This window comes from Gossypium arboreum, chromosome 3 (assembly GCF_025698485.1).
Source record: "Gossypium arboreum isolate Shixiya-1 chromosome 3, ASM2569848v2, whole genome shotgun sequence".
Taxonomy (NCBI): Eukaryota; Viridiplantae; Streptophyta; class Magnoliopsida; order Malvales; family Malvaceae; genus Gossypium; species Gossypium arboreum.
Window position 1 is genome coordinate 1,287,003 of NC_069072.1, and position 27,067 is coordinate 1,314,069.

At 36.4% G+C, this 27,067-nt stretch overlaps 3 protein-coding genes and 1 long non-coding RNA gene across 4 annotated transcripts; 3 read left to right on the top strand and 1 right to left on the bottom strand.

The window, feature by feature from the left end:
- The first annotated feature begins 1,173 nt into the window (after positions 1-1,173).
- LOC108475398 (30S ribosomal protein S31, mitochondrial-like) lies at positions 1,174-1,652 on the top strand. Its single transcript, XM_017777360.2, has one exon. It carries the CDS (start codon positions 1,264-1,266, stop codon positions 1,534-1,536), a length of 273 nt encoding a protein of 90 aa, XP_017632849.1. The 5' UTR covers positions 1,174-1,263; the 3' UTR covers positions 1,537-1,652.
- Positions 1,653-11,077: 9,425 nt separating this feature from the next.
- On the top strand, positions 11,078-11,651 carry LOC108475400 (auxin-induced protein 15A-like). Its single transcript, XM_017777361.2, has one exon. It carries the CDS (start codon positions 11,213-11,215, stop codon positions 11,447-11,449), a length of 237 nt encoding a protein of 78 aa, XP_017632850.1. The 5' UTR covers positions 11,078-11,212; the 3' UTR covers positions 11,450-11,651.
- A 5,298-nt stretch (positions 11,652-16,949) lies between these two features.
- On the bottom strand, positions 16,950-18,560 carry LOC128290196 (uncharacterized). Its single transcript, XR_008279840.1, has 2 exons — positions 17,453-18,560; positions 16,950-17,321 (listed from the first exon to the last, which is right to left on the bottom strand). It is a non-coding gene; the product is annotated as an uncharacterized LOC128290196 (long non-coding RNA).
- A 1,231-nt stretch (positions 18,561-19,791) lies between these two features.
- Positions 19,792-20,749, top strand: LOC128290487 (uncharacterized). The gene is made up of 3 exons (XM_053026134.1): positions 19,792-20,028; positions 20,077-20,631; positions 20,738-20,749. The coding sequence occupies exons 1-3, from the start codon at positions 19,792-19,794 to the stop codon at positions 20,747-20,749; spliced, it is 804 nt and encodes a 267-aa protein (XP_052882094.1).
- The last annotated feature ends 6,318 nt before the right edge of the window (positions 20,750-27,067 follow it).

Sequence of the window (27,067 nt, forward strand, 5' to 3'; positions counted from 1 at the left end):
CGCCGGCAAATCTGACATTGGAAGTGACCCCTCGAAATCCGGCCACGACCGCAGGAGAAGGCACGACCACTCCATTGAAAAGAAACCGAATCGAAAGGAGAAACCAGAAAAGAAGAAGCAGAGAAGTGATGCACCAGATTAGCCTACACCGGAGTCTCGAGCACAAATCTCTATTGTCGATTCTTACATTCAAGGAGGATACCCACCAGGCGATCCATTTTCAACAGCTCCTGCACAAAGGAGGCAATCGTGACAACGGCCTCAAAATTGATTGAAAGCACCGCAAGAACGATGCCAACTTGTTCATCGTTCGATACATGGTTACTCGAAGCAGCAAGCAGATCACACAGTTTCTTGATCTTAGTCAGACAAACTGTAACTCGTGTTTCAGCGAGACACCTTAGCAGCAGACGTTGCCGCGAACAATTGACATGCCTTGCTCCAGACTTCATGAGCCGTAGCAGTACCTGTAAAAGATGACAAGAGTTCAGCACTGATCGTGGATAAGATGCCAAACTCAGTTGCAACAGACTAACTATATCTAACAAGTGCACTTGGGTTAGCATCTTTATATATCATGAATGATATATGATCGGTTTTGCCGCCTGAATAATCAAACCTACCGCATGAATATTATAGTACACTAAGAAGTTCGAAAATATAAGGTAGAGTTGATGTAACATTATTTGTAGGTCGTAGATCTTCTGTAGTGGGTGTGTTGGGCTCCTTGAGTTCCCAACAAGATTACATGTCTCAAGATTTTTAATCTAATGATATTTTATTTATCAAATATTATTATTTTTAATTGACTCTAATATCAATTATAATATTTTTAAAAGTGATACTAATATTTTGATCTTGTAAATTAATAATTATTTTTAAAATATTAAAATATTAAAAACTCATATGAACTAATTTAATAAATTTTAATTATTATATACAAAAATCTCGTGCTTTACAGGAATAAAAAACTAGTATATATATAAGTACTTGAATATTAAATTTTACTTAAGACATTATTAGTTTTAAAAATATTTATGAAAAAAATTAGTTAAAAATCAGAAAACAAAGGTTTTTTTTAAATAAAAATTAATATAAAACAAAAAAAAAGTGGATTAAATGAAAGCAATTGAAAGGGGGATGGTTAATAGGTAGCCCAAAATATATCAGATCAAAAGAAAAAATAAAGCCCACTTAAAAAATAAATGATTCTATTTCTAGGCTTCTATTGTCTGCCTCCGTTAGTGAGAGATAGCAGAGGAAATGGCGATGATCCAGTGGTGCGGCGCCGTAGCAAGGAGAGTGTTGATGAAGCAGTGGCCTCCGCTATCATCGGCTTCGCCTATTGGAGTAATGGCGTCGCCGCCGGTACCGACCGTTTGCGGCAGAGGTGACAAGAAGACGAAGAAAGGGAAGAGATTCAAAGGATCGTACGGGAACGCCAGGCCCAAGAAGGAGAAGAAGATTGAACGTATCAAAGACAAGGTCGAAGTTCCCAGGTCCACCCCTTGGCCTCTCCCCTTCAAGCTCATCTGATTATTTTTCAAAATCTATGCCTTTTTTTTTTCTCTCTTTTGTAATAGCTGTAATAATAAAGCTAAAATTTTTGTACAATTTTAAGGGTTTTTGTTATTAGTAGCTTTGCTTTTATATTTGTTGATTTAAGTTCTGGAAACTGTTTAAGTGTTTTGAATGGTTGTTGCATAAGAACCAGAGAAAACCCTATTTATTATATGCAACAGTTATTAGTAGTTGAGGAAGCAGAGCCCCTAGGAAACTGTGAGTCTGATTTAGGAATTAGAATGGTCTTGAATAAGATAACATTCATTTGAAAATTGGGAATTTAGGAGTGAGGTGATGATTTTTCATGGTTTTAGGAAGAACCAGATTCATGGATGTTTACTTGAATGCATGTCCCTGGTTTAATTCAAGGGCTTGGTTTTCATCTGCTGCAGCATAAAGCATGGCCTCAGAAAAAGTTTAGGTTAGGAGAGGCAATTCCGATTGCCATAGGCCTCATAGATAGATCACCCATCAAATGAGGTTGCTGGTGAAACTCAAATTTTAGTGCTGCCCAGAGTACTGAAATTCTAGTGCAGACCCCAAACAGTGAACCTTTGAAGATATATCTCGTATCCAAATTTTTGGAAGCTATGTCATATCTCATAGCTATACTGGATATAGTTTTTTTTTTTTTTTATTAAAAAGTTTCATAGTTAAATCTGATTTAGAATAAGAGAGGAGAGCTCATTTAACCTTTTGCTAAAAATCAACATTTGCAAACCCTGTGTTTTCCAAAGTTACATTAACATTGGAAGTGTGAGCTAAGGAACAAGCATCTGCCTCAGAGCTCAAGGTGCTCCTTTAATCTCTGTAGAATGTCAAGTAAAAAACACTTTAAAAACTGCATTAGCGCATCATGAAATCCAGTATCACGTCACGTCGGATATAGTCATCCTACTGGCGGTGTCAAACGAAAACTTTCTCAAAGTTACCTCTCACTTGTATTAATTGTGAGATTATTAACACAAATCAGCCAATACAATTTTGTAAAGTAAACATCACTAATACATGTAAACATTTTTTTTTTGTCCATTCTTTTTGCCTTGGAGAGCTGATATAAGTCGCCCAAAGTGGAAAACTAGAGATGGTGATTACTGTAACACTCCAATCAATCAGTAATGACAGTTCCAAACACATCATTCAGTTGTCATTTCATTTCCTTTCTGAATTTTTAACTTGTTCTCATTGATTCATCTTTAATATAAACCATAAATGATCTACCTTGTTCTAAAATTACTTTCAATCATGAGCACATGCTAAGTTATTTGGAGTCAGACCACTTATTTTCTTTCGATTTCATGTGTCCAACACAAATTCAAACAAGAGTACAAAGTACGGGTAAGATAGACTACAAGTATTCTTCTGCATGGTAGTAACTTATTAAACGATGAATTTCGTGTTACACATTTCAAAGTAATTTTCTTAATGCGGATTTGATAAAGAATTAAGATATGTAAAGACGTGAGGCAAGGGACTAAGAGGTTAATATATCAAAGCTAATGACAAAACATTTCGAACAAAAAAGAGAAAGGTAAAAGAGATATAAGTTCATGATACATATTGATTAGTATTATCACAAAGTAAACTTCATTCTTGTTACTTATTTGGTTTTATATATAAATGGTTAATCAACATTGGTCAAATGCAAGAAATTTCAATTACTCTAAACTCCAGTCATGTATATGGAAACAAATATACAAATGACTGAATGTCACATCAAATAGATTTTTGACCATTTTGAGATAAGAGTAAGAGGGCTACCAACTCTTTCATATATATATTTTTTGCATTAGCTAGTCAGGAGCCTTAGAGATGAACGTATTCTGCCCTTGCAACTTTTCTCAGTTCATAAGACTTGCGTATTTGTCAGTACCTGCACTTGTTCACACAAAGCAGCTTATCCAAAAGGTGACAGCAGCTTCATAAATAACCAAAGGCCGTCCAATTTCATTCTTGAAGCACCCTTCATTTTAAGAATTGATAAATCAGGCTGGAAGAGGAGTTTGGCTTTGATCATCTAAGGGGTAGTCTCACAGTCCCATGTGCAGAAGAAGCCTTCATTGAAATTTGTTGTAGTTTGAATAGCTTTCTGACTTTGACATGACATCTGTTCTCCCCAATATAATAACGAATAGTCAAAATATGCTAAGAACACAACAAACATGCCACCAGAAATGTGGACTAATTGTCTTCACCCCTATGGAACTATTTGATTGCAGCACGGCATAGACAACAAACCTGGATAAAACGCAACAAGTTGGGTTCAGATGAGGAGTTTTTGTAGCCTGTAGGACACACTTCAGGCGCTCTTCACAAGGGTTTGTCTTACAAGCTTTATGTGAAGTCTGTATGAAATAGGAGGTCAAAGTCATCCATGTTATTTGTTCCCTCTCATTGAATGACAGATTGTATGTCTCTAAAGGTTGCCTCTATTTTCATTAGTGAAGTAATAAAAATCTTCTACTAGGAAGAAGCTATTAATGGATCCAAATCTTCCATATCTGAGTAGGTCCTTAGGCGGTTCATTTTGCCGTAAGGTAGGAAAACCAGTCTTTCAAGTATTTGACATGGAATTCTTGATAATACTTTGGAAGACAACACCATGTGAGTCCCCATTAGCCCACGTCTATCACATTACTGATCAGACCCCAGCAATTGCACCTTCACCACTCATTGCACATTCCCCACTTAATAATAGATGAACATGATTTCCTCTCTACCCTATACATCTTTATATACAAGTAGGATTAAGTTCATTGCCAACTCCTACCTTCAACATTCTCAAGCGTGCTTTCCTAGTTATCTGAGTTCTTCCTTTTCTTCCCTTTGAGAAGCATACATCTATCAAAAACAACAATGACTATCCACCTACCTCGTATCATTAGCTCTAAGAAAGTTCCCAAGGGCTACTTTGCGGTTTATGTTGGAGAAAACCAGAAGAGGTTTGTGATACCAGTTTCATTCTTGAACCAGCCTTCATTTCAAGATTTGCTAGGCATGTCACAAGAAGAGTTCGGATATAGTCATCCTACTGGCGGTCTCACAATTCCCTGCAACGAAGACATCTTTCTCGATGTTACCTCTCGCTTGAAGTAAGACAAATCAGCTCATACATTTCTGTAAAGCAAACATCACTAACACCATTTACACTTTTTTCCCATCCTTTTTGCCTCGGGGAGCAGATGATAAGTCTCCCTGAGTGGAATATTAGAGATGGTGGCTTCTGTAACAGTTTGGAACACATCATTCAATTGAAATTTTATTTCTTCTTATAATTTCCTGTGGTCCCATTGTTATTGTTGGTTTCATATATAATTTAACTGTAAATGATTTACATTGTTCACAAATTACTTCAACATACAAGCCAAGTTATATAAACACTTCATTTTTCTTAAAATATCTGTTCTAACACCTATAGCCAACACATATTCAGATGTAAGTACAAGAGTATAATCCTCCAACATTCACCCTCAAATATGCATAATATAAACTACATGTACATAGTTTCATAATTCACGTAAAAAAATTCCTTAAGCAGCTTTGACAATGGATTAAGATAGATAAAGATCTGAGGTATGGGACCAAGTCATTTGATTAAATGGTATGCCTTTACCTATAAAAGTTTCTAAGTTGGCTGATACAATGAAATGTTATATTTTCTTTTATCTTTGTCAATTTGAGGTGGATTTGGTCATTCTAAGGAAAAAATCGCTTATTATTTAGCTTAATGTACCCATTAAGTATACTGTATTGTCAGATTAGTCCCCGGTTTTTACCATCACTCTCCTTTAGGATATGTCAAGCAACAGCATCACATGAGCTGATCAACTTGCTTGTTTTGGTGTCTGGAGGTAATGAAGATAACCAGGAAATTTGACAGTGGAACTTTTGATAATGTTAGACTAGTCCACAGAGTTGCCCCTACAATTTAACCATCGATACCTGGCATATTGCATTACGGACAGCTCCTGCAAACAAATATCAGTTCAGGGTGGGATAGCCACTGATTTGCGTTGTGAAGTGGTGATATTAAATCTCAAGATAATATAAAGTAACATGGAAAGTTCAGACCAGCTTTGTTCACATTCTGGCAGGCAAGTCCATGCGACATATTTTCTCTATTTATACTAGTTGAAAGGGTGTTTCTGAAATTTTTAAAGAGAGCTTTTAATAAAACTGTTCTATATTATTAATTGAAGAATTGAACTTAAATAGAGAAAAGAGTTCTAATCCTAATTGGGAAAATAGTTCCCTTATTCTAATAAACTACTAAAATATAAAAGAAAATAGTTCCCTTGTCCTAATAAACTACTAAAACATAAAATAAAAATATTCCTAGAATATGAATAAAACTTATCTACCTAAATAAGATTTATCTACCTAAATAAATTTAAAATATATATATATATTTCAACACCCTCCCTCAAGTTGGTGCATATATATCAATCATACCCAACTTGCTTACAAGAAAATCAAAGTTTGTCTTAGAGAGTCCTTTGGTGAATATGTCAGCAATCTGTTGTTTTGAAGGAACAAACGGCATGCACACTTGCCCTTCTTCAATCTTCTCATTGATAAAGTGTCTATCAATCTCAACATGTTTAGTTCTATCATGTTGGACTGGGTTGTGAGCAATACTAATGGCAGCTTTGCTATCATAGTACAACTTCATTGGTGAAGTTATTGGTTTCCTCAGCTCTTCCATAATTCTTTTTAACCACATCATTTCACAAATTCCTTGAGCCATTGATCTAAACTCAGCCTCTGCACTACTTCTTGCTACAACACTTTGTTTTTTGCTTCACCAAGTCACAAGGTTTCCCCAAACAAATGTATAGTATCCTGATGTAGATCTTCTATCTATTATTGAGCCCGCCTAATCAGCATCAGATAAGCTTCAATTCCTCTTTGTTCGGATTTCTTGAAGAATAAGCCCTTTCCCGGTGAACTCTTTAAGTATCTTAGAATTCGAAACACTGCTTCTTCATGTTCCTCCATTGGGGAGTGCATAAATTGACTCACTAAACTCACTGCAAAAGCAATGTTTGGCCTTGTATGTGATAAATAAATTAACTTACCAACTAATCTTTGGTACTGCCCTTTATCAACTAATCGACCTTCTTTATTTCTGAATTTTACATTTGGATTAATTGGTGTGTCAGCTGGGCGGCAACCACTCATCCCAGCCTCTTTTAAAAGATCAATCACATATTTTTTCTGAGAGACCACAAGACCCTTCTTTGATCGAGCAACTTCCATTCCAAGAAAGTATTTCAAAGGACCCAAGTCTTTAATCTCAAACTGCAATGCTAGATGCTCCTTGAGACGCCTTATTTCATCCACATCATCTCCTGTAAAAATGATATCATCGACATAAACTATAATAACTGCTATTCTACCTTTTTGTGAATGTCGATAGAACATTGTGTGATCAGCTTGCCCTTGTGAGTAACCTTGTTTTTTAACAACTTGAGTGAATAGTTCAAACCAAGCTCGAAGAGACTGCTTCAGACCATACAAAGATTTCTTGAGTTTACATACTCGAGTTCCAAAATTTTCTTCAAAACCTGGAGGAGGATCTATGTAAACTTCTTCTTCAAGTTTTCCATTTAGGAAAGCATTCTTCACATCTAACTGCTGTAAAGACCAATCAAGATTAACAGCAATTGATAAAAGAACTCTAACGGAATTTAATTTGGCCACTGTAGCAAACGTTTCAAGATAATCTATCCTATATGTTTGAGTGTACCCTTTAGCCACCAACCGGGCTTTGTATCTATCTAAAGATCCATCTGGTTTGAATTTGGTTGTGAACACCCATTTACAGCCCACTGTTTTTTTCCCTACAGGTAATTCCATTATTTCCCATGTACCTGTTTTTTTAAGAGCGCGCATCTCTTCTAAAATAGTTTCCTTCCACTCAGGAACCTGTAAAGCATCTTTCACATTTTTGGGTATTTGTACAGTATCGAGACACGAAACAAAGGTTGAGAATGTCGAAGACAAGGCTTTATAGGATACAAAGTTAGACATGAGATATTTGACAATATTTCTAACACCTTTTCTTTTGGCAATTGGAATATCTAAATCAGAAAATTCATTGACTGGATTATGAGTTTTACCTGGACTTTTGACAGGATCTTGCGGGCCGAATTCTTGGTGATGAATCTAGTGGATTCCACTTTCTTGATTTCGATTTCTTCTTGAATAAACAATTAACTCCTTTGTTTGTTTTTTATTCTCATGATTAGACTCTACACCTTCATCCTCCTTTTCATTAACATTAACATCATTAATTTCTGTGTTAATTATAAATTCGCCTTTCCCATTATTAGAATCCCTATGTTGTATATTCCTAATCTTTTCTTGATATCAATTATAGAATCTTCCTTAGTATAATTCCCTCCCTGAAGATTAGAATCAAAATAAGATTGTGTTTCAACAAATGTGACATCCATGGTAATAATAATCTTCCTATCAATTGGATCATAACATTTGTAACCCTTTTTAGTAGAAGCATAACCAACAAAGACACATTTTTTTGCTCTAGGATCTAGTTTACCTTGGTTGTGAAGATGAACAAAAACACTACACCCAAAAACTCGGAGGGATAAATCTATGATCAATTTAGAGTTAGGAAAATTATCTTTAAAGAGACTAAAAGGAGTTCTATAGTTTAGAGTTTTACTGGGCATTCTATTAATAAGATATGTAGCTGTTAACAAGGCTTCGCCCCAAAGATAACGTGGTACCTGACTAGTGAACATCAAGGCTCTAGTTACTTCCAAAAGATGTCGGTTTTTTCTTTCTGCAATCCCATTTTGCTGTGGTGTATTTGTACAAGAACTTTGGTGGACTATTCCATGTTTGGTTAAGAAAACACCTAATTGGTCGCTAAAAAATTCCCCACCATTGTCAGTCCGAAATACTTCTATTTTCACACCAAATTGTGTTTTCACCATAGCATAAAAATATTGAAACACATTTTTAACTTCAGACTTATCTTTTAATAAAAACACCCAACAAAGTCGAGTATGATCATCAATAAAAGTGACAAACCAACGTTTTCCTGAAAAGGTCGAGACTCTTGAAGGTCCCCAAACATCACTATGAATTAACGAAAAAAGTTTGGAGGCTTTATATTTTTGAGGTGGAAAGAATGACCGATGATGTTTAGCCAATTTACAAAATTCACAATGATATGAAGAATGACTTTTATTTTTAAAAAGATTAGGTAGCAAATATCTTAAATAGTAAAAATTAGGTTGTCCAAGCCTATAATGCTAAATCATAACCTTATCAGAAACAGAATTTAAACATAAAGTAGTTATTGGTTGACTTAGATGGTCATCTTCAATAAAGTAAATTCCACCAAATTCTTTAGCATTGCCAATCATCCTCCCTGAGACCATGTCCTGAAACTTACACATAGAGGAGTCAAATATAACATGACAATTTGAGGACTGGGATAATTTACTGACCAATATGAGATTACAGGCTAGATTTGGCACATGTAAAACATCATGTAAAACCAAGGAAGATGAAATTTTGACAGTGCCTTTCCCGGCTATTGTCGAGAAGGACCCATCTGCTACTTTGATCTTTTTGTTTCCTGCGCAAGGTATGTAAGTTGAAAAAAGAAAATAACTACTAGTCATGTGATCACTAGCTCCAGAATCAATGATCCATGTGTTTGTTTTACAAGGCTTGACACTGAAAAAAATAGAAAAATCAGTACCTGATTGGGCAACAGAGGAAGAAGGATTATTGGATGAGTTAGGAATTGAAGAATTCATCCGAAATTGTGGTGATTGAAAAAACTTGTGTAAATGCTCTAATTGTTCCTTAGTGAATGGAGACCCTTCCAGAGAACTTTGGCCCTTATAATTTCCATTAGTTGTTTGGAAAGCTCTGCTATCCCCTAATTGTGAACCACGACCATTGCCACTCTTTTTCCTTCCATTTGTCGGTTGCCCATGGAGCTTCCAACACGTTTCTCGAGTGTGCCAATATTTTTTGCAGTGATCGCACCAAGGTTTTTTCTTATCTCTAGTGAAGGTTGTTTTAACCATGATGTTACTAGAGATTTTAACCTAGCTCAGATGCCATGAAAGTTTTCAAGAGAGCTTTTAATAAAACTGTTCTATATTATTAATTGAAGAATTGAACTTAAATAGAGAAAAGAGTTCTAATCCTAATTGGGAAAATAGTTCCCTTATTCTAATAAACTACTAAAATATGAAAGAAAATAGTTCCCTTGTCCTAATAAACTACTAAAACATAAAATAAAAATATTCCTAAAATATGAATAAAACTTATCTACCTAAATAAATTTAAAATATATACATATTTCAACAGTTTCCTACTGTCTAATACATATTTTCATGCCTTAGCTATTGAGAAGCCTTAGAGGTGCATATCCTGCCATTACGATTTTTTCAGTGACATGAGAATTATGGGTTTCAGAGTACCTGTACTAACATAACAATTTACAACAAATTTCCTTTTGATCTGATACCTTACCCTTTACCCCCAATTTGTCAGCCACATAGGTAAGATGAAAAAGGGGGTGAGAATGAGACTTTAATAATCAATAATAAGTAAATATATGCACGTAACAAATATACCTTCATATATGTTATAGCTAGGATTTTGACCTTGAAAAACAGTGTCAAAAAAGATATATTCATGCCCCTTAGTTTATTTTCATTTTCTTAGTCAAGTCAACATAGAAGGTCAAGGTAGCCCAAATGTATATGTTTCTGGTCATAGTATAACAGATTACATGTCTCAAGCTTGCCTCTAACATCAATGGTGAAACAATACCAATCTTATACTATGAAAAAGCTCATCGATACAAAAAAAAAAAAAACTAAATAAACAAAGTGACTTGAGCTTAATGGCTGATGCTATCAAATCTGTCCTTCAACACATTATACATAATAATGAATAGTCAATATATGCAAAGAACCATGAATTTACATGCCAAGAAAAATGTGGAATGGAAACAGATTCATCTCTAAGGTTATCCATATATAGCAACACATACCGGAGATTTCGTCAGCTGTCAGGTTTAGTGTTGGCTTTCTCCCCCGTGGAACTATTTGATTACAGCACAGCATAACCAACAGCGTGGGGACTAGTTGTAGCATGTAGGACACATTTTTTGAGTGAATTCAGCATGACAGATTGCTTGTCTCTGAAGGTTGCCTCTAATGTAAATGGTGAAGTAATAAGAATCTTCTACCGTGAAGAAGGTTTTTAAGGATCCAAATCTTCCATATTCAAGTGGGACCTTGGTTGGTTTGTTCTGCCGGAAAGGGTAGGCAAATTATTCTTTCAAGTCTTTGCCATGGAATTCTTTATAATGCTTTGGAAAACAACACCATGTGATGCCCCACTAACCCATGTCTATCTCATTAATGATCAGACCCCAGCAATTGTCCCTTCACCACTCATTCCTCATCCTCCACTTAATAGAGAAACATTTCCATTGGCCACTCGCATCTATATATACAAGTAAGATTAAGTTCATTGGCAATACCTACTTTCACTTTTTCAAGTACTAAACTTCTTTACCTTAGATTTCCAAGTTCTCTGAGATCTTCCTCCTCTTCCCTTTTGAAGCATACATCTATCGAAAACAACAATGGCTATCCGCCTGCCTCGTATCATTAACTCTAAGAAGGTTCCCAAGGGCTACTTTGCAGTTTATGTTGGAGAAAACCAGAAGAGGTTCGTGATACCGGTGTCGTTCTTAAACCAGCCTTCATTTCAAGATTTGCTAGGCATGTCACAAGAAGAGTTCGGATATAGTCATCCTACTGGTGGTCTCACGATTCCCTGCAATGAAGACACCTTTCTCGAAGTTACCTCTCGCTTGTAGTAATTGTGAGATGATTAACACAAATCAGGTGATACAATTTTGTAAAGTAAACATCACTAATACATGTAAACATTTTTTTCTCCATCCTTTTTGCCTTGGAGAGCTGATATAAGTCTCCCCGGGTGGAGAACTAGAGATGGTGATTAGTGTAACACTCCTATCCATCAGTAATGATAGTTCAAAACACATCATTCAATTGTCATTTTATTTCCTTTCTGAATTTTTTACTTGTTCGCGTTAATTCATCTTTAATATAAACTGTAAATAATCTACTTTGTTCTAAAATTACTTTCAAACGTGAGTACATGCTAAGTTATTTGGAGTTGGACCCTTCATTCTTGTTCGATTTCATGTGGCCAACACATATTCAAACATGAGTACAATGTCTAGTTAAGATAGATTACAAGTATTCTTTACCATGATAGTAGCTTATTAAACGATCAATTTCGTGTTATAATTTTCAAAGTAATTTTCTTAATGTAGATTTGCCCAAGAATTAAGATATATAAAGATTTGAGGCAGGGGACTAAGCGATTAATACAACAAAGCTAAGGACAAAATATTTTAACGAAAAAAGAGAAAAGTAAAAGAGATATAAGTTCATGATACATATTGATTAGTATTATCAGAAAGTAAACTTCATTCTTGTTACTTATTTGGTTTTATATATTAATGGTTAATCATCATTGGTTAAATTCAAGAAAATTTCAACTACTTTAAACTCCAGTCATGTATGGAAACAAATATACAAATGACTGAATGTAACACCAAATAGATTTGTGACCATTTTGAGATAAGAGTAAGAGGGCTACCAACTCTTTCATATATATATTTTTTGCATTAGCTATTCAGGAGCCTTAGAGATGAACGTATTCTGCCCTTGCAACATTTCTCAGTTCATAAGACTTGCGTGTTTGTCAGTACCTGCACTTGTTCACACAAAGCAGCTTATCCAAAAGGTGACAGCAGCTTCATAAATAACCAAAGGCCATCCAATTTCATTCTTGAAGCACCCTTCATTTTAAGAATTGATAAATCAGGCTGGAAGAGGAGTTTGGCTTTGATCATCCAAGGGGTAGTCTCACAGTCCCATGTGCAGAAGAAGCCTTCATTGAAATTTGTTGTAGTTTGAATAGCTTTCTGACTTTGACCTGACAACTGTTCTCCCCAATATAATAACGAATAGTCAAAATATGCTAAGAACACAACAAACATGCCACCAGAAATGTGGACTAATTGTCTTCACCCCTATGGAACTATTTGATTGCAGCACGGCATAGACAACAAACCTGGATAAAACGCAACAAGTTGGGTTCAGATGAGGAGTTTTTGTAGCCTGTAGGACACACTTCAGGCGCTCTTCACAAGGGTTTGTCTTACAAGTTTTATGTGAAGTCTGTATGAAATAGGAGGTCAAAGTCATCCATGTTATTTGTTCTCTATCATTGCATGACAGATTGTATGTCTCTAAAGGTTGCCTCTATTTTCATTAGTGAAGTAATAAAAATCTTCTATTAGGAAGAAGCTATATTAATGGATCCAAATCTTCCAAATCTAAGTAGGTCCTTGGTCGGTTCATTTTGCCGGCAAGGTAGGAAAACCATTCATTCAAGTATTTGACATGGAATTCTTGATAATTCCTTGGAAGACAACACCATGTGAGTCCCCATTAGCCCATGCCCATCTCATTACTGATCAGACCCCAGCAATTGCACCTTCACCACTCATTGCACATCCCCCACTTAATAATAGAAGAATATGATTTCCTCTCTACCCTATACATCTATATATACAAGTAGGATTAAGTTCATTGCCAACTCCTACCTTCAACATTCTCAAGCTTGCTTTCCTAGTTATCTGAGTTCTTCCTTTTCTTCCCTTTGAGAAGCATAAATCTATCAAAAACAGCAATGGCTATCCACGTACCTCATATCATTAGCTCTAAGAAAGTTCCCAAGGGCTACTTTGCGGTTTATGTTGGAGAAAACCAGAAGAGGTTTGTGATACCAATTTCATTCTTGAACCAGCCTTCATTTCAAGATTTGCTAGGCATGTCACAAGAAGAGTTCGGATATAGTCATCCTACTGGCGGTCTCACAATTCCCTGCAACGAAGACATCTTTCTTGATGTTACCTCTCGCTTGAATTATTGCAAATCAGCTCATACATTTCTGTAAAGCAAACATCACTAACACCATTTACACTTTTTTCCCATCCTTTTTGCCTTGGGGAGCAGATAATAAGTCCCCCTAAGTGGAATATTAGAGATGGTGACTTCTGTAACAGTTTGGAACACATCATTCAATTGAAATTTTATTTCTTGTTATAATTTCCTATGGTCCCCTTGTTATTGTTGGTTTCATATATAATTTAATTGTAAATGATTTACATTGTTCACAAATTACTTCAACATACAAGCTAATTAATATAAACTCTTCATTTTTCTTAAAATATCTGTTCTAACACCTATATCCAACACATATTCAGATGTAAGTACGAGATTATAATCCTCCAACATTCACCCTCAAATCTGCATAATATATAAACTACATGTATTTAGTTTCATAATTTTCATAACAAATTTGCTTAACCAGCTTTGACAATGGATTAAGATATATAAAGATCTGAGGTAAGGGACCATGTTATTTCATTAAATGGTATGCTTTTACCTATAAAAGTTTGTAAGTTGGCTGATACAATGAAATGTTATATTTCCTTTTATCTTTGACAATTTGTGGTGGATTTGATCATTTTAAGGAAAAAAGTCGCATATTATTTAGCTTAATGTACCCATTAAATATACTGTATTGTCAGATTAGTCCCCGGTTTTTACCATCACTCTCCTTTAGGATGTGTCAAGCAACAGCATCACATGAGCTGATCAACTTGCTTGTTTTGGTGTCTGGAGGTAATGAAGATAAACAGGAAATTTGACAGTGGAACTTTTGATAATGTAGACTAGTCCACAGAGTTGCCCCTACAATTTAACCATCGATACCTGGCATATTGCATTTCGGACAGCTCCTGCAAACAAATATCAGTTCAGGGTGGGACAGCCACTGATTTGCGTTGTGAAGTGGTGATCTTAAATCTCAAGATATTATAAAGTAACATGGAAAGTTCAGACCAGCTTTGTTCACTTTCTGTAAGCAAGTCCATGCGACATATTTTCTCTATATATACTAGTTGAAGGGTGTTTCCTACAGTCTAATACATATTTTCATGCCTTAGCTATTGAGAAGCCTTAGAGATGCGTATCCTGCCATTACGATTTTTTCAGTGACATGAGAATTATGGGTTCAGAGTACCTGTACCAACATTACAATTTACAACAAATTTCCTTTTGTTCTGATACCTTATCCTTTACCCCCAATTTGTCAGCTACATAGGTAAGATGAAAAAGGGGGTGAGAATGAGACTTTAATAATCAATAATAAGTAAATATATGCACGTAACAAATATACCTTCATGTATGTTATTGCTAAGATTTTGACCTTGAAAAACAGTGTCAAAAAAGATATATTCATGCCCCTTAGTTTATTTTCATTTTCTTTTTCAAGTCAACATAGAAGGTCAAGGTAGCCCAAATTTATATGTTTCTGGTCATGGTATAACAGATTACATGTCTCAAGCTTGCCTCTAACATCAATGGTGAAACAATATCAATCTTATACTATGAAAAAGCTCATCGATACAAAAAAAGAAAAAACTAAATAAACAAAATGACTTGAGCTTAATGGTTGATGCTATCAAATCTGTCCTTCAACACATTATACATAATAATGAATAGTCAATATATGCAAAGAACCATGAATTTACATGCCAAGAAAAATGTGGAACGGAAACAGATTCATCTCTAAGGTTATCCATATATAGCAACACATACCGGAAATTCCGTCAGCTGTCAGGTTTAGTATTTTCTTTCTCCCCCGTGGAACTATTTGATTACAGCACAGCATAACCAACAGCGTGGGGACTAGTTGTAGCATGTAGGGCACATTTTTTGACTGAATTCAGCATGACAGATTGTTTGTCTCTAAAGGTTGCCTCTAATGTAAATGATGAAGTAATAAGAATCTTCTACCGTGAAGAAGGTTTTTAAGGTCCATATTCAAGTGGGACCTTGGTCGGCCGTGAAGAAGGTTTTTAAGGTCCATATTCAAGTGGGACCTTGGTCGGTTTGTTCTGCCGGAAAGGGTAGGCAAATTATTCTTTCAAGTCTTTGCCATGGAATTCTTTATAATGCTTTGGAAAACAACACCACGTGATGCCCCACTAACCAATGTCTATCTCATTAATGATCAGACCCCAGCAATTGTCCCTTCACCACTCATTCCTCATCCTCCACTTAATAGAGAAACATTTCCTTTGGCCCCTTGCATCTATGTATACAAGTAAGATTAAGTTCATTGGCAACACCTACTTTCACATTCTCAAGTACTAAACTTCTTTACCTTAGATTTCCAAGTTCTCTGAGATCTTCCTCCTCTTCCCTTTTGAAGCATACATCTATCGAAAACAACAATGGCTTTCCGACTGCCTCGTATCATTAACTCTAAGAAGGTTCCCAAGGGCTACTTTGCAGTATATGTTGGAGAAAACCAGAAGAGGTTCGTGATATCGGTGTCGTTCTTAAACCAGCCTTCTTTTCAAGATTTGCTAGGCATGTCACAAGAAGAGTTCGGATATAGTCATCCTACTGGCGGTCTCACGATTCCCTGCAATGAAGAGACCTTTCTCGAAGTTACCTCTCGCTTGTAATAATTGTGAGATGATTAACACAAATCAGGCAATACAATTTTGTAAAGCAAACATCACTAATACATGTAAACATTTTTTTCTCCATCCTTTTTGCCTTGGAGAGCTGATATAAGTCTCCCCAAGTGGAGAACTAGAGATGGTGATTAGTGTAACACTCCTATCCATCAGTAATGATAGTTCAAAACACATCATTCAATTGTCATTTTATTTCCTTTCTGAATTTTTTACTTGTTCGCGTTAATTCATCTTTAATATAAACTGTAAATAATCTACTTTGTTCTAAAATTACTTTCAAACGTGAGTACATGCTAAGTTATTTGGAGTTGGACCCTTCATTTTCGTTCAATTTCATGTGTCCAACACATATTCAAACATGAATACAAAGTCTAGTTAAGATAGATCACAAGTTTTCTTTTGCATGGTAGTAGCTTATTAAACGATCAATTTCGTTTTATAATTTTCAAAGTAATTTTCTTAATGTAGATTTGCCCAAGAATTAAGATATATAAAGATTTGAGGCAGGGGACTAAGTGATTAATAAAACAAACCTAGGGACAAAAGATTTTAAAGACAAAAAGAGAAAAGTAAAAGAGAGATAAGTTCATGATACATACTGATTAGTTTTATCAGAAAGTAAACTTGCCTAATATGGACGTCTTTCCCACATCATTCTTTTTACTTTCTTGGTTCTATGTAATATGGTTAATTAACATTGCTCAAATTCAAGAAAATTTTCAAGTACTCTAAACTCCAATCATGTATATGGAAACAAATATACAAATGACTGAATGTAACATCAAATAGCAGATTTTTTTTCCAAAAGGTAACATCAAATATGTTCACACTAAACATATTACTATCCAAAAGGTGACAGCAGCTGCATAAATAACCAAAGGCCATCTTGTTGTTTATGTAAGTGAATCCCAAAAGAGGCTGGTTTATAATTCATGTTTCATTCTTAAAGCACCCTTCATTTCAAGAACTGATAAGTAGACTGAAGAGGAGTTTGGCTTTGAATCATCCAAGGGGTAGCCTCACAGTCCCATGTGCAGAAGAAGCCTTCATTGAAATTTCTTGTAGTTTGAATAGCTTTCTGACTTTGACCTGACATCTTATCTCCCCAATATAATAATGAATAGTAAAAAATGTGCAGAGAACAGAACAAACATACCACCAGAAATGTGGACTAAAAACAGACTTATTTGTAATGGTATCCATATATATATATATAGCAGCACATACCAGAAATTTAGTGAGCTGTCAAGCTGAATATTGTCTTCACCCCTGTGGAACTATATGATTGCAGCACGGCATAGACAACAAACCTGGATAAAATGCAACAAGTTGGGTTCAGATGAGGAGTTGTTGTAGCCTGTAGGACGCACTTTAGGCGCTCTTCACAATGGATTGTCTTGCAAATTTTTTGTGAAATCTGTACGAAATAGGAGGTCAAGGTCACCCATGTTACTTGTTCCCTATCATTGGATGACAGATTGTATGTCTCTAAAGGTTGGATCTAATGTCAATGGTGAAGTAATAAAAATCTTCTACTAGGAAGAAGCTTTTATGAATCCAAATCTTCCATATCTGAGTAGGTCCTTAGTCGGTTCATTTTCCTGGCAAGGTAGGAAAACTTTCTTTCAAGTCTTAGCCATTGAATTCTTGATAATGCTTTGGAAGACAACACCATGTGATTCCCCGTAAACCCATGTCTTTCTCTTTACTGATCAGACCCCAGAAATTGCACCTTCACCACTCATTCCACATCCCCCACTTAATAATAGATGAACATCATTTCCTCTCTGCCCTACACATCTATATAGACAAGTAAGAGTAAGTTCATTGGCAACATCTCCCTTCAACATTCTCAAGCTTGCTTTCCAAGTTATCTGATATCTTCCTTTTCTTCCCTTTTGAAGCATACATCCATCAAAAACAACAATGGCTATCCGCCTGCCTCGTATGGTTAGTTCTAAAAAGGTTCCCAAGGGATACTTTGCAGTTTATGTTGGAGAAAACCAGAAGAGGTTCGTGATACCGGTTTCATTCTTGAACCATCCTTCATTTCAAGATTTGCTAGGGAAGTCAGAAGAAGAGTTTGGATATAGTCATCCTACCAGCGGTCTCACAATTCCCTGCAACGAAGACACCTTTCTCGAAGTTACCTCTCGCATGTATTGATCGTGAGATGATTAACACAAACCAGTCAATACAATTTTGTAAAGCAAAAATCACTAATACATGTAAACATTTTTTTCTCCATCCTTTTTGTCCTGGGGAGCTGATATATAAGTCACCCCAAGTGGAAAACTAAAGATGGTGATTACTGTAACACTCCTATCAATTCAGTAATGACAGTTCTAAACACATCATTCAGGTGTCATTTAATTTCCTTTCTGAAATTTTTACTTGTTTTACGTTAATTCCATCTTTATTATACTTTAAATGATCTACCTTAATCGAAATTACTTCATTCTACAAGCCAAGGTAAATGGAGAAGCCGTAGAGTACAGCTGTTCTACTTTGAAGAAGCATTTTAAAGATGACAGTTAAAACACATCATTCAAGTGAAAATTTATTACTTTAGAGAATTTCCTATGGTACCCCTGTTATGGTTAATTTCATCTTTAAGCTGTAAATGATCCACATTTTTTCGAAAATTACTTCATATTACAAGCTAACTGTAAATGACTAGCATTTATCGTTTTTCTCTACATATACGACTAGTGAGGGTGCTTCCCACCGTCCAATATGAATATAAGTGTACATATATAATCTAACATAATGTAAATTTCTGAATACTTTTGTCTCCATTGTTCCTGTAAAGGAAATTCAAAGTAAAATTCACCACCCTCTTTTATTCTCTTTTTTGCAAACAATGACTACTTAATATATAGATGTCAGCAAGTGGAATATAAGGCCACCATCATCATCACTTTTTCTATTCAAATTCCCTTTTGACCAGTCGTTTTATCTCCCCTTATCCCAATCATTTAGCTAAAGTGTTAAGCTTACTGTTGAAGCTGATCTCCATGCAGTTGGTATGAAGCAAGTGCAGCTGGAAGCTGGCCATGCAAGCTCGTGACAAGCATGCAGCAACCTTGGTTTTGTGTTGCTGTTGGATTTGAACTAATATTTTGTTCATTTTGAAGTCTGGTTTGCTATAAGCCTTTTGATTGATATAATTTGATGTTGATGGAGCTGTTAACCAGTTTTGTGTTAATGTACAAGTTAAGTTTTTGTTATTTGATAAGCTTAGTGGAAGTAGGTATATGTTTAGGTAGAAATTTGACTTGTATGTTTTTTTTTTATTCTGATATATGTAATGGCAACATGCTAATGGTGATGGATGAATGAAATACACTTCATTTTTCATCAATACTCTCAACTGATTCCATTACTTCTTCTTCTGTTTTCTTCCTTCTTCTTTTCTTTTGCTCGATTCCTTCTTGTTTGTTCAGTAAGCATCGTGACTTGCTGCTTAAGCCAAGCTCGACCAGCTGCTCCCTTGCTCGTTAACACCAACAATTGGTATCTAGAGCTCTTGTCTTTGAGGACTGCTCGCTTGATTCAAAACTTGAATGGTTTCGCTAGCTTCTCCGAAGACACCACCGGTCTTCACCGGTGAAGGTTTTCATATCTGGGTGGTCAAGATGAGGACATACCTCCAAGCATTTGACTTGTGGGAAGTTGTTAACACAGACATTGAGCCAGCTCCACTGAGGGCCAACACCACTGTGGCTCAGATTCGTCAGCATGCAGATGAGAGGACTAAGAGGCACAAGGCTATGTCCTGTATTCAAAATTGTGTTTCTGATGTGATCTTTACTAGGATTATAACTTGTGACACCCCAAAACAGGCTTAGGACAAGCTTAAGGAGGAGTTCCAAGGCACTGAGAGAACAAGGCAGCAGCAGCTTCTCAACTTGAGAAGGGATTTCGAGAATCTGAAAATGAAAGAGGATGAAACTGTTAAGCAATATTCTGATAGGATAATGGCTGTTGTAAACAGCATAAGGCTCCTTGGTGAGCAATTTGATGAAGTAAGAATTGTTGAGAAGGTTCTCTCTACCCTACCAGAGAGATATGAAGCAAAGATATCCTCCTTAGAGGACTCGAGAGATTTGACAAAGATCTCCCTGACTGAGCTTATCAATGCTCTTTATGCTCAGGAGCAAAGAAGAGCCAGCAGGATCGAGGAGCACCAGGAGGGTGCATTTCAGGCCAAAGTCAAGCCTAGCTCAAGTAATGCTGCCTACAAAGGCAAGAAAAATTGGAGGGATAAATCCAAAACTGATGCCTCAAGAAAATGGGATAAACCTTGCAGGCACTGCAAAAGGCCCGGTCATCCAGAGGCGGATCTTTGGTTCGCACCGGATGCTACATGCCAAAATTGCAAGAAGAAAGGCCATGTTGAGAAGGTCTGCAAAGAGAAAGGGAAACTTGGTCAAAATCAACCACAACTCAAGAATGAAGAGGCTAGAGTAGCTGAACAAGACAATAACAGTGAAGAACATGTCTTTGCAGTTTCATGCTTAGCTATAAAAAACAAGGTCACCAAAGGTTGTGTAACACCCCAAAACCCAGCCCAGAAGTTATGGCCGGATCCGGCATGCCACATCAAAAACGTTAAAAAAAAAAATTTCCATTCTAAGTCCAGAAAATCGTACTTGATGTTCAAAAGATTAATTCATTAAGGGTTAAAGTGAATGGAAGTCATGCACCGGTAGGAAACCGGAAAAGAGGTGGTGAGTCCATCGGATCGCTAAGTACCAAGCTCCCTTCGGATCCAATCCTAGACATGCATACCGCCATTGCCACACCTTAACGTCATGGATATTTCTAGGAAACCGATTTGATTAAGTCAATTTTAGGAAAAATGATTAATTTTGGAAAATACTTTCATTGCGGAAGCTTTGCTTGTTGTCGTGTTATTTTGAAATCAATTGTTGTTTTTGAAAACGCGCCCTAAAGCTATCCAATTTCAACAGTTAAAATAAGTATTACCTATCTTAATAATACATATTAAAACCATAAAAAATAATTAAGCGGCTTTATTACATTTAAAAACCCAAAACTTCAAACATAAATAAAAGGATGTCCAGTTCACCAGAAGAAAATCAAACTTTCGAAGCGGGTGGCCACTCAAATTCCCTCATGACTCCAAGCCCACTATGGTTGGGGATTTCTGCGTGGATGAAAATAAAAGGGGTGAGTTTGGGGAAACTCGGTGTGTAAGGAAAACCCATTCAAAGCCTAAGTCAGCTCAAGCCTATTGGGCCTAAGCCCATTCAGTAATGATGGTCTTGGGCGAGCCCTTTTCAGATTATAATAAACCGGGCCTTAGCCCTTATTCAGATAACAAGATGGCCCATAGGCCCATTTCAAAATACATGCAACATCAATAAACATATGCAAGCCCATTTGGGAGACTACTCAACCCACCAACCACTACACTCCACCCGTACCAGCCATACACTCCATGTGGGATAGCTCAACCCACCCATTTAACACTCCACAATTGCAAGATTGCTTCGATTATCGATAAATTGAGGCAAAGCCTCTAGACGTGGACAAGCCACTTTCAAGACTTCCTCCATCAATATCCCAATCCCATGCATCGATAATAACAACATGGCATGCAGTAAATAACAACAATCAAACATGCATTTAAGTCAATTTAACCCTAGGGTATTTGGTAATTAATCTCCTAGGGTAAACGTAAATTTTCCACTTTTAAAGGTATTTCAGTAATTTATCTATTTTAGGGTTTTCATGCATTTTCTTACTTTTCACGTACTAACAGAATCACGCATCGAGGGTTCTTACGAATTGGGCCGTTGGCCCATCATTCCAATTTTGGCCCATTAAGCCCAAAAATATCGAAGGCACGTAAATCATGCACTTTGCAGTCCAAATTTTGCAGCTTACCAAAAACATTAATCGATTTACCTCACGAGCATTCGCACACTCGCAAATCTACAAAATACGGCCAAAGATTTCGCTTTTCGACTTTTACCGATCCGGACTAAGAAAGAAGGTGTTAGTTACACACATTTGCGACGATATGCTGACGAGATCCACACACGAACCGCCTACAATTGGATTACTAACACGTTAATCTACTATTCAAATACAAACTACGTATTAACCCCTTACAATATTCGGCCAACCACACCTACAGATCATAGTAAGCTTATAAGAAATCAATAAGCAACTCATTAACAAATTTTTGTCAATGTTTACCACATAATCATAATTTCACTGCAAGCTGTCTTTCTGAGCAACAGTCACTAAATTATTTATAACTGGAGCTACGAAACTCTAAATCAAGTTCCGTTAATTTTCCATGAAAATAGACTCATATATCTTCTATCCATAAAATTTTCATAATTTTTGGTTTATCCAATCAATACCAGATTTTTCTCAAAGTTTCCCATGTTTCACTATTTGACTAATCTGACCACTCTTCATTACGAATCAAATTTCTCATTGTACAGAATTCAAAATATGTTCTTGTTTATTTTATTAGAAACTAGACTCAATAATCTTTAATTACATAATTTATTCAGCTTCTAATTCATCTCCCACAATTTATGGTGATTTTCCAAAGTCACGTTACTGCTGCTGTCCCAAGCAGATTTATTACCAAATCACTCTTTCATACACCTATCTTGCATGCATGTTATTTAAACATGTATATCACCAATCAATCATCACATATCTATGATTTTTACTTAAGCATAATCTCCATTTCATCATTTTAAAGCACAACATGTTAGCCGATTTTTCCCTTTAGCATCTAAGGCACATGCATGCTCATTTGTTTGGCTCAACTTCACATATCTTCCATTTTTCATCAAAAGAACATGAAACAACAACCATTTCCTTCATTTTAATTCATGACCAAATGCTCACAACACAACCAAAAATCAAAATATACTTCAAGAGTTAAGATAGAATTAAGAAGAACTCATGAACCTCAAAATAGAAGCAAGGTACCAAGAACTTACCTTCAATTTTCCTCCTCCTAATGACCGAATACTCAAGAGCTTTCTCCTCTCCTTTCTCTTCTCTAACTTTCAGCTATGATGAACAAAGATGGACAAAACTTTGTTCTTTTCACCCCTTTTTCTTTTAATAAAACTTCATATTTCATCCATTTAATTCTTTAATACAAAAGACATGAAATTCTTATCATGAAACATTTACCTAACCCATTATCATGAAACATTTACCTAACCCATTATCATGGAACATTTACCTAACCTATTATCAATTTGTATCAATTTGTACCATAAATTATGGATATCAAGTGCACATTTTGTCTACAACAACATGATGGCTGGCCACTTCATGTAAAATGGGAGGTTTGTCATGCAAATCCTCCTATTTTGCACTCCTATTTATTTGGCCACTTCAATTTGGCCTATAGCATTTTCAAACATTTTCACATAGGTCCTATTTCATAATTTCACTCCCTTTTTTCTTATGGAACAAAAATTAACTAAAATTACCGGGTTCTATCTTAAGCTTGGGCCTTCTAGAGGCCCACTAACATAATCAAACCTATGCCAACATTCACAGGATTCTCGAAAATTGGGGCGTTACAGGTTGGCTTCTTGACAGTGGCTGCACTAACCACATATCACCAGATGCAACTATTTTTAGAACCCTGGACAGAGGCTGCAAAACCAAAGTGAAAATAGGCAATGGTCAGTTCATCAAGGCTGAAGGAAAGGTAGATGTCCACATATGTACCTCCACTGGAGACAAAGTCATCACAAATGTGCTTCTGGTACCTGAGATTGATAGAAACTTACTCAGCATTGCTCAGCTACTGGATAGGGGTTATTCTGTTATGTTCAAGGGCTAGGAGTGCAAAATCACAGATCCAAATGGAATAAGCCTCATGACAGTCACTATGAGTGACAAATGTTTTGAAGTCAACTGGTCAGGTGACTCAGCCCATGTTGCTTCAACAGAAGACACCAAGCTTTGGCATCAAAGACTTGGTCATGCCAATTTTAGATCATTGGCTCAAATGGCTAGCAAGGAACTGGTTGAAAACTTCACCAAGTCAGTACAAGGTGAAGATGTCTGTGAGGTTTGTCAAATTGGAAAGCAAGCCAGGCTTCCATTTCCTACAAACACATCCTGAAGAGCTTCAGCTAAGCTGGAATTGGTGCATTCAGATGTCTGTGGCCCTATGATGACAGAATCTTTGAATGGAAGTAAGTATTTCATTCTCTTTATTGATGATTATACCAGATTATGTTGGATTTTCTTTTTGAAACACAAGTCAGAGGTAGCTCAAGTATTTGTGAAGTTCAAGGTGCAATTAAAAGCAAACAGACTCCAAGTTGAAGACAATCGAATCGATAATGGAAGCAGTACACCTCAACTCGGCCCAAGCATTATGCAATAAAGCTGGTGTTAAACATCAGTTAACTAATGTCTATACACCTCAGCAGAATGAGGTTAGTGAAAGAAAAAATAGAAGTCTATTGGATATGGCCAGATGTATCTTGTTTGAGAAGAAATTGCCTAAAAACTTGTGGGCTGAAGCAGTTAACACTGCAGTCTACTTACAAAACAGGCTTCCAACCAAAGCCTTAGAACAAAAGACTCTATTTGAAGCCTGGTTCGGATTCAAACCTTCTGTAGATCACCTTAGGGTGTTTGGCTATCTATGCTATGCTCACATACCAGCTGTGAAAAGAGATAAACTATCAGAAAGGGCTCAACCTGGGATTCTGATGGGTTATAGTGCTGTTAAGAAAGGATACAGGATCTTGGATCCTTTAACCAATAAAATCCAAGTGAGTAGAGATGTAATCTTTGATTAACATGCTTGCTAGAAGTGGGATAAGGGTGAACCTGAGGCTACTTCTGAGGACCTGATAGTGGATCAAACTGAAGATGCTGAAAATGGTCCTGATATGGATCTGGATGATGAACCTGTCAGAGGAACAAGAACTCTTGCTGAGATTTATGAAAGAGCTCAAATGGCACAAGTTGAACCAAGCAGTTTTGAAGAGGCTAATGCTGATGAGGGGTGGAGATAGGCAATGGCAGATGAGATTGCCATGATCGAAAAAAATCAGACTTGGATGCTAGTTGACAGACCTACTGACAGAAAATTCATTAGAGTAAAATGGGTCTACAAGGTCAAACAGAATGCTGATGGAAGTTTGAATAAACTGAAAGCTAGACTTGTGGTGAAAGGTTTCAGTCAAAAATATGGCCTGGATTTTTTTGAAACATATGCACCAGTTGCTAGATTAGACACAATAAGGCTGATTGTTGCTTTTGCCGCTCAAATGCATTGGAATGTCTATCAACTAGATGTAAAATCAGCTTTTCTAAATGGATTTCTTGAGGAGGAAATTTATGTCGAGCAACCACAGGGGTTTGAGGTATCTGGCAAGGAAGACATGGTGTGTAAACTAAGAAAGGCCTTGTATGGCCTAAAGCAAGCTCCTAGAGCTTGGTATGCTCGAATTGACACTTACTTGCTCAGTTTGAATTTCCAAAGAAGTGTCAGTGAACCAACATTCTACATCAAGAAAAATGATTCTGAAACTCAGCTTGTGGTGTCATTATATGTCGATGATTTACTAGTCACAGGAGGTGATGAATCTGTTTTAACAGATTTCAAGACAAAGATAAGGAAAATGTTCGAGATGACTGACCTGGGGCTGATGACATACTTCCTAGGAATGGAAGTAAGCCAGAAACAAGGAAGAATCTTCTTGAATCAGAAATCATTTACCTTGAAAGTGTTGACAAAGTTTTCAATGATGAATTGTAAGCCAACTCCTACACCTGTTGTAGTTGGGATGAAATTATCGAGCCATGAGGGTCATGAGGAAGTTTGTGAAACCACTTATAGAAGCTTGATTGGTTGTCTTTTATACTTGACTGCAACGAGGCCAGACATCATGTTTGCAGTAAATTTACTCTCTAGATTCATGCACTGCTGCAATGTGCTGCATTTTCAAGCTGCGAAAAGAGTGCTAAGATACATTAAAGGTACTCTAAATCATGGTCTGTTATTTAGCAAGGCTGAAAAACTAAAGTTGACAGGTTACACAGATAGTGATTGGGCTGGTTCTAAAGACGATATGAAAAGCACATCAGGATATGCTTTCACATTGGGGTCAGCAATGGTTTGTTGGAGTTCCAAAAAATAGTCTTTAGTGGCTCAATCAACAGCTGAGGCCGAGTATGTAGCTGTTGCTAGTGCAGTAAATCAAGCCATTTGGCTAAGGAAAATCCTAGCAGATTTGAACCTTTCCCAAAAAGAAGCAACAGAGATATTTTGTGACAACAAGTCTGCTGTTGCAATTGCAAAGAATCCTGTCTTCCATGGTAGAACTAAGCACTTTGACATAAAGTTGCATGTGATAAGGGAGATGGAACAAGCTTGTGAAATAAAGCTGGTTCATTGCAATTCGGAGGCTCAAATAGCTGACATTTTGACCAAGGGTCTAAGTATATCAAGGTTCAACAAGCTAAGAAGACTTATGGGAGTTTGCAGCATGGAGCTCAAGGAGGAGTGTTGAAGCTGATCTCCATGCAGTTGGTATGAAGCAAGTGCAGATGGAAGCTGGCCATGCAAGTTCGTGACAAGCATGCAAAGAACCTTGGTTTTATGTTGCTGTTGGATTTGAACTAATATTTTGTTCATTTTGAAGTCTGGTTTGCTATAAGCCTTTTGATTGATGTAATTTGATGTTGATGGAGCTGTTAACCAGCTTTGTGTTAATGTACAAGTTAAGTTTTTGTTATTTGATAAGCTTAGTGGAAGTAGGTATATGTTTAGGTAGAAATTTAACTTGTAAGTTTTTTTTT

Excerpts from the sequence above, each read along its gene's own strand:
- LOC108475398 (XM_017777360.2), top strand. The coding sequence starts at position 1,264 with ATGGCGATGATCCAGTGGTGCGGCGCCGTAGCAAGGAGAGTGTTGATG.
- LOC108475400 (XM_017777361.2), top strand. The coding sequence starts at position 11,213 with ATGGCTATCCGCCTGCCTCGTATCATTAACTCTAAGAAGGTTCCCAAG.
- LOC128290487 (XM_053026134.1), top strand. The coding sequence starts at position 19,792 with ATGGTTTCGCTAGCTTCTCCGAAGACACCACCGGTCTTCACCGGTGAA. Across the intron at positions 20,029-20,076 it reads TTCAAAATTGTGTTTCTGAT|GACAAGCTTAAGGAGGAGTT; the intron begins GTGATCTTTACT and ends AAACAGGCTTAG.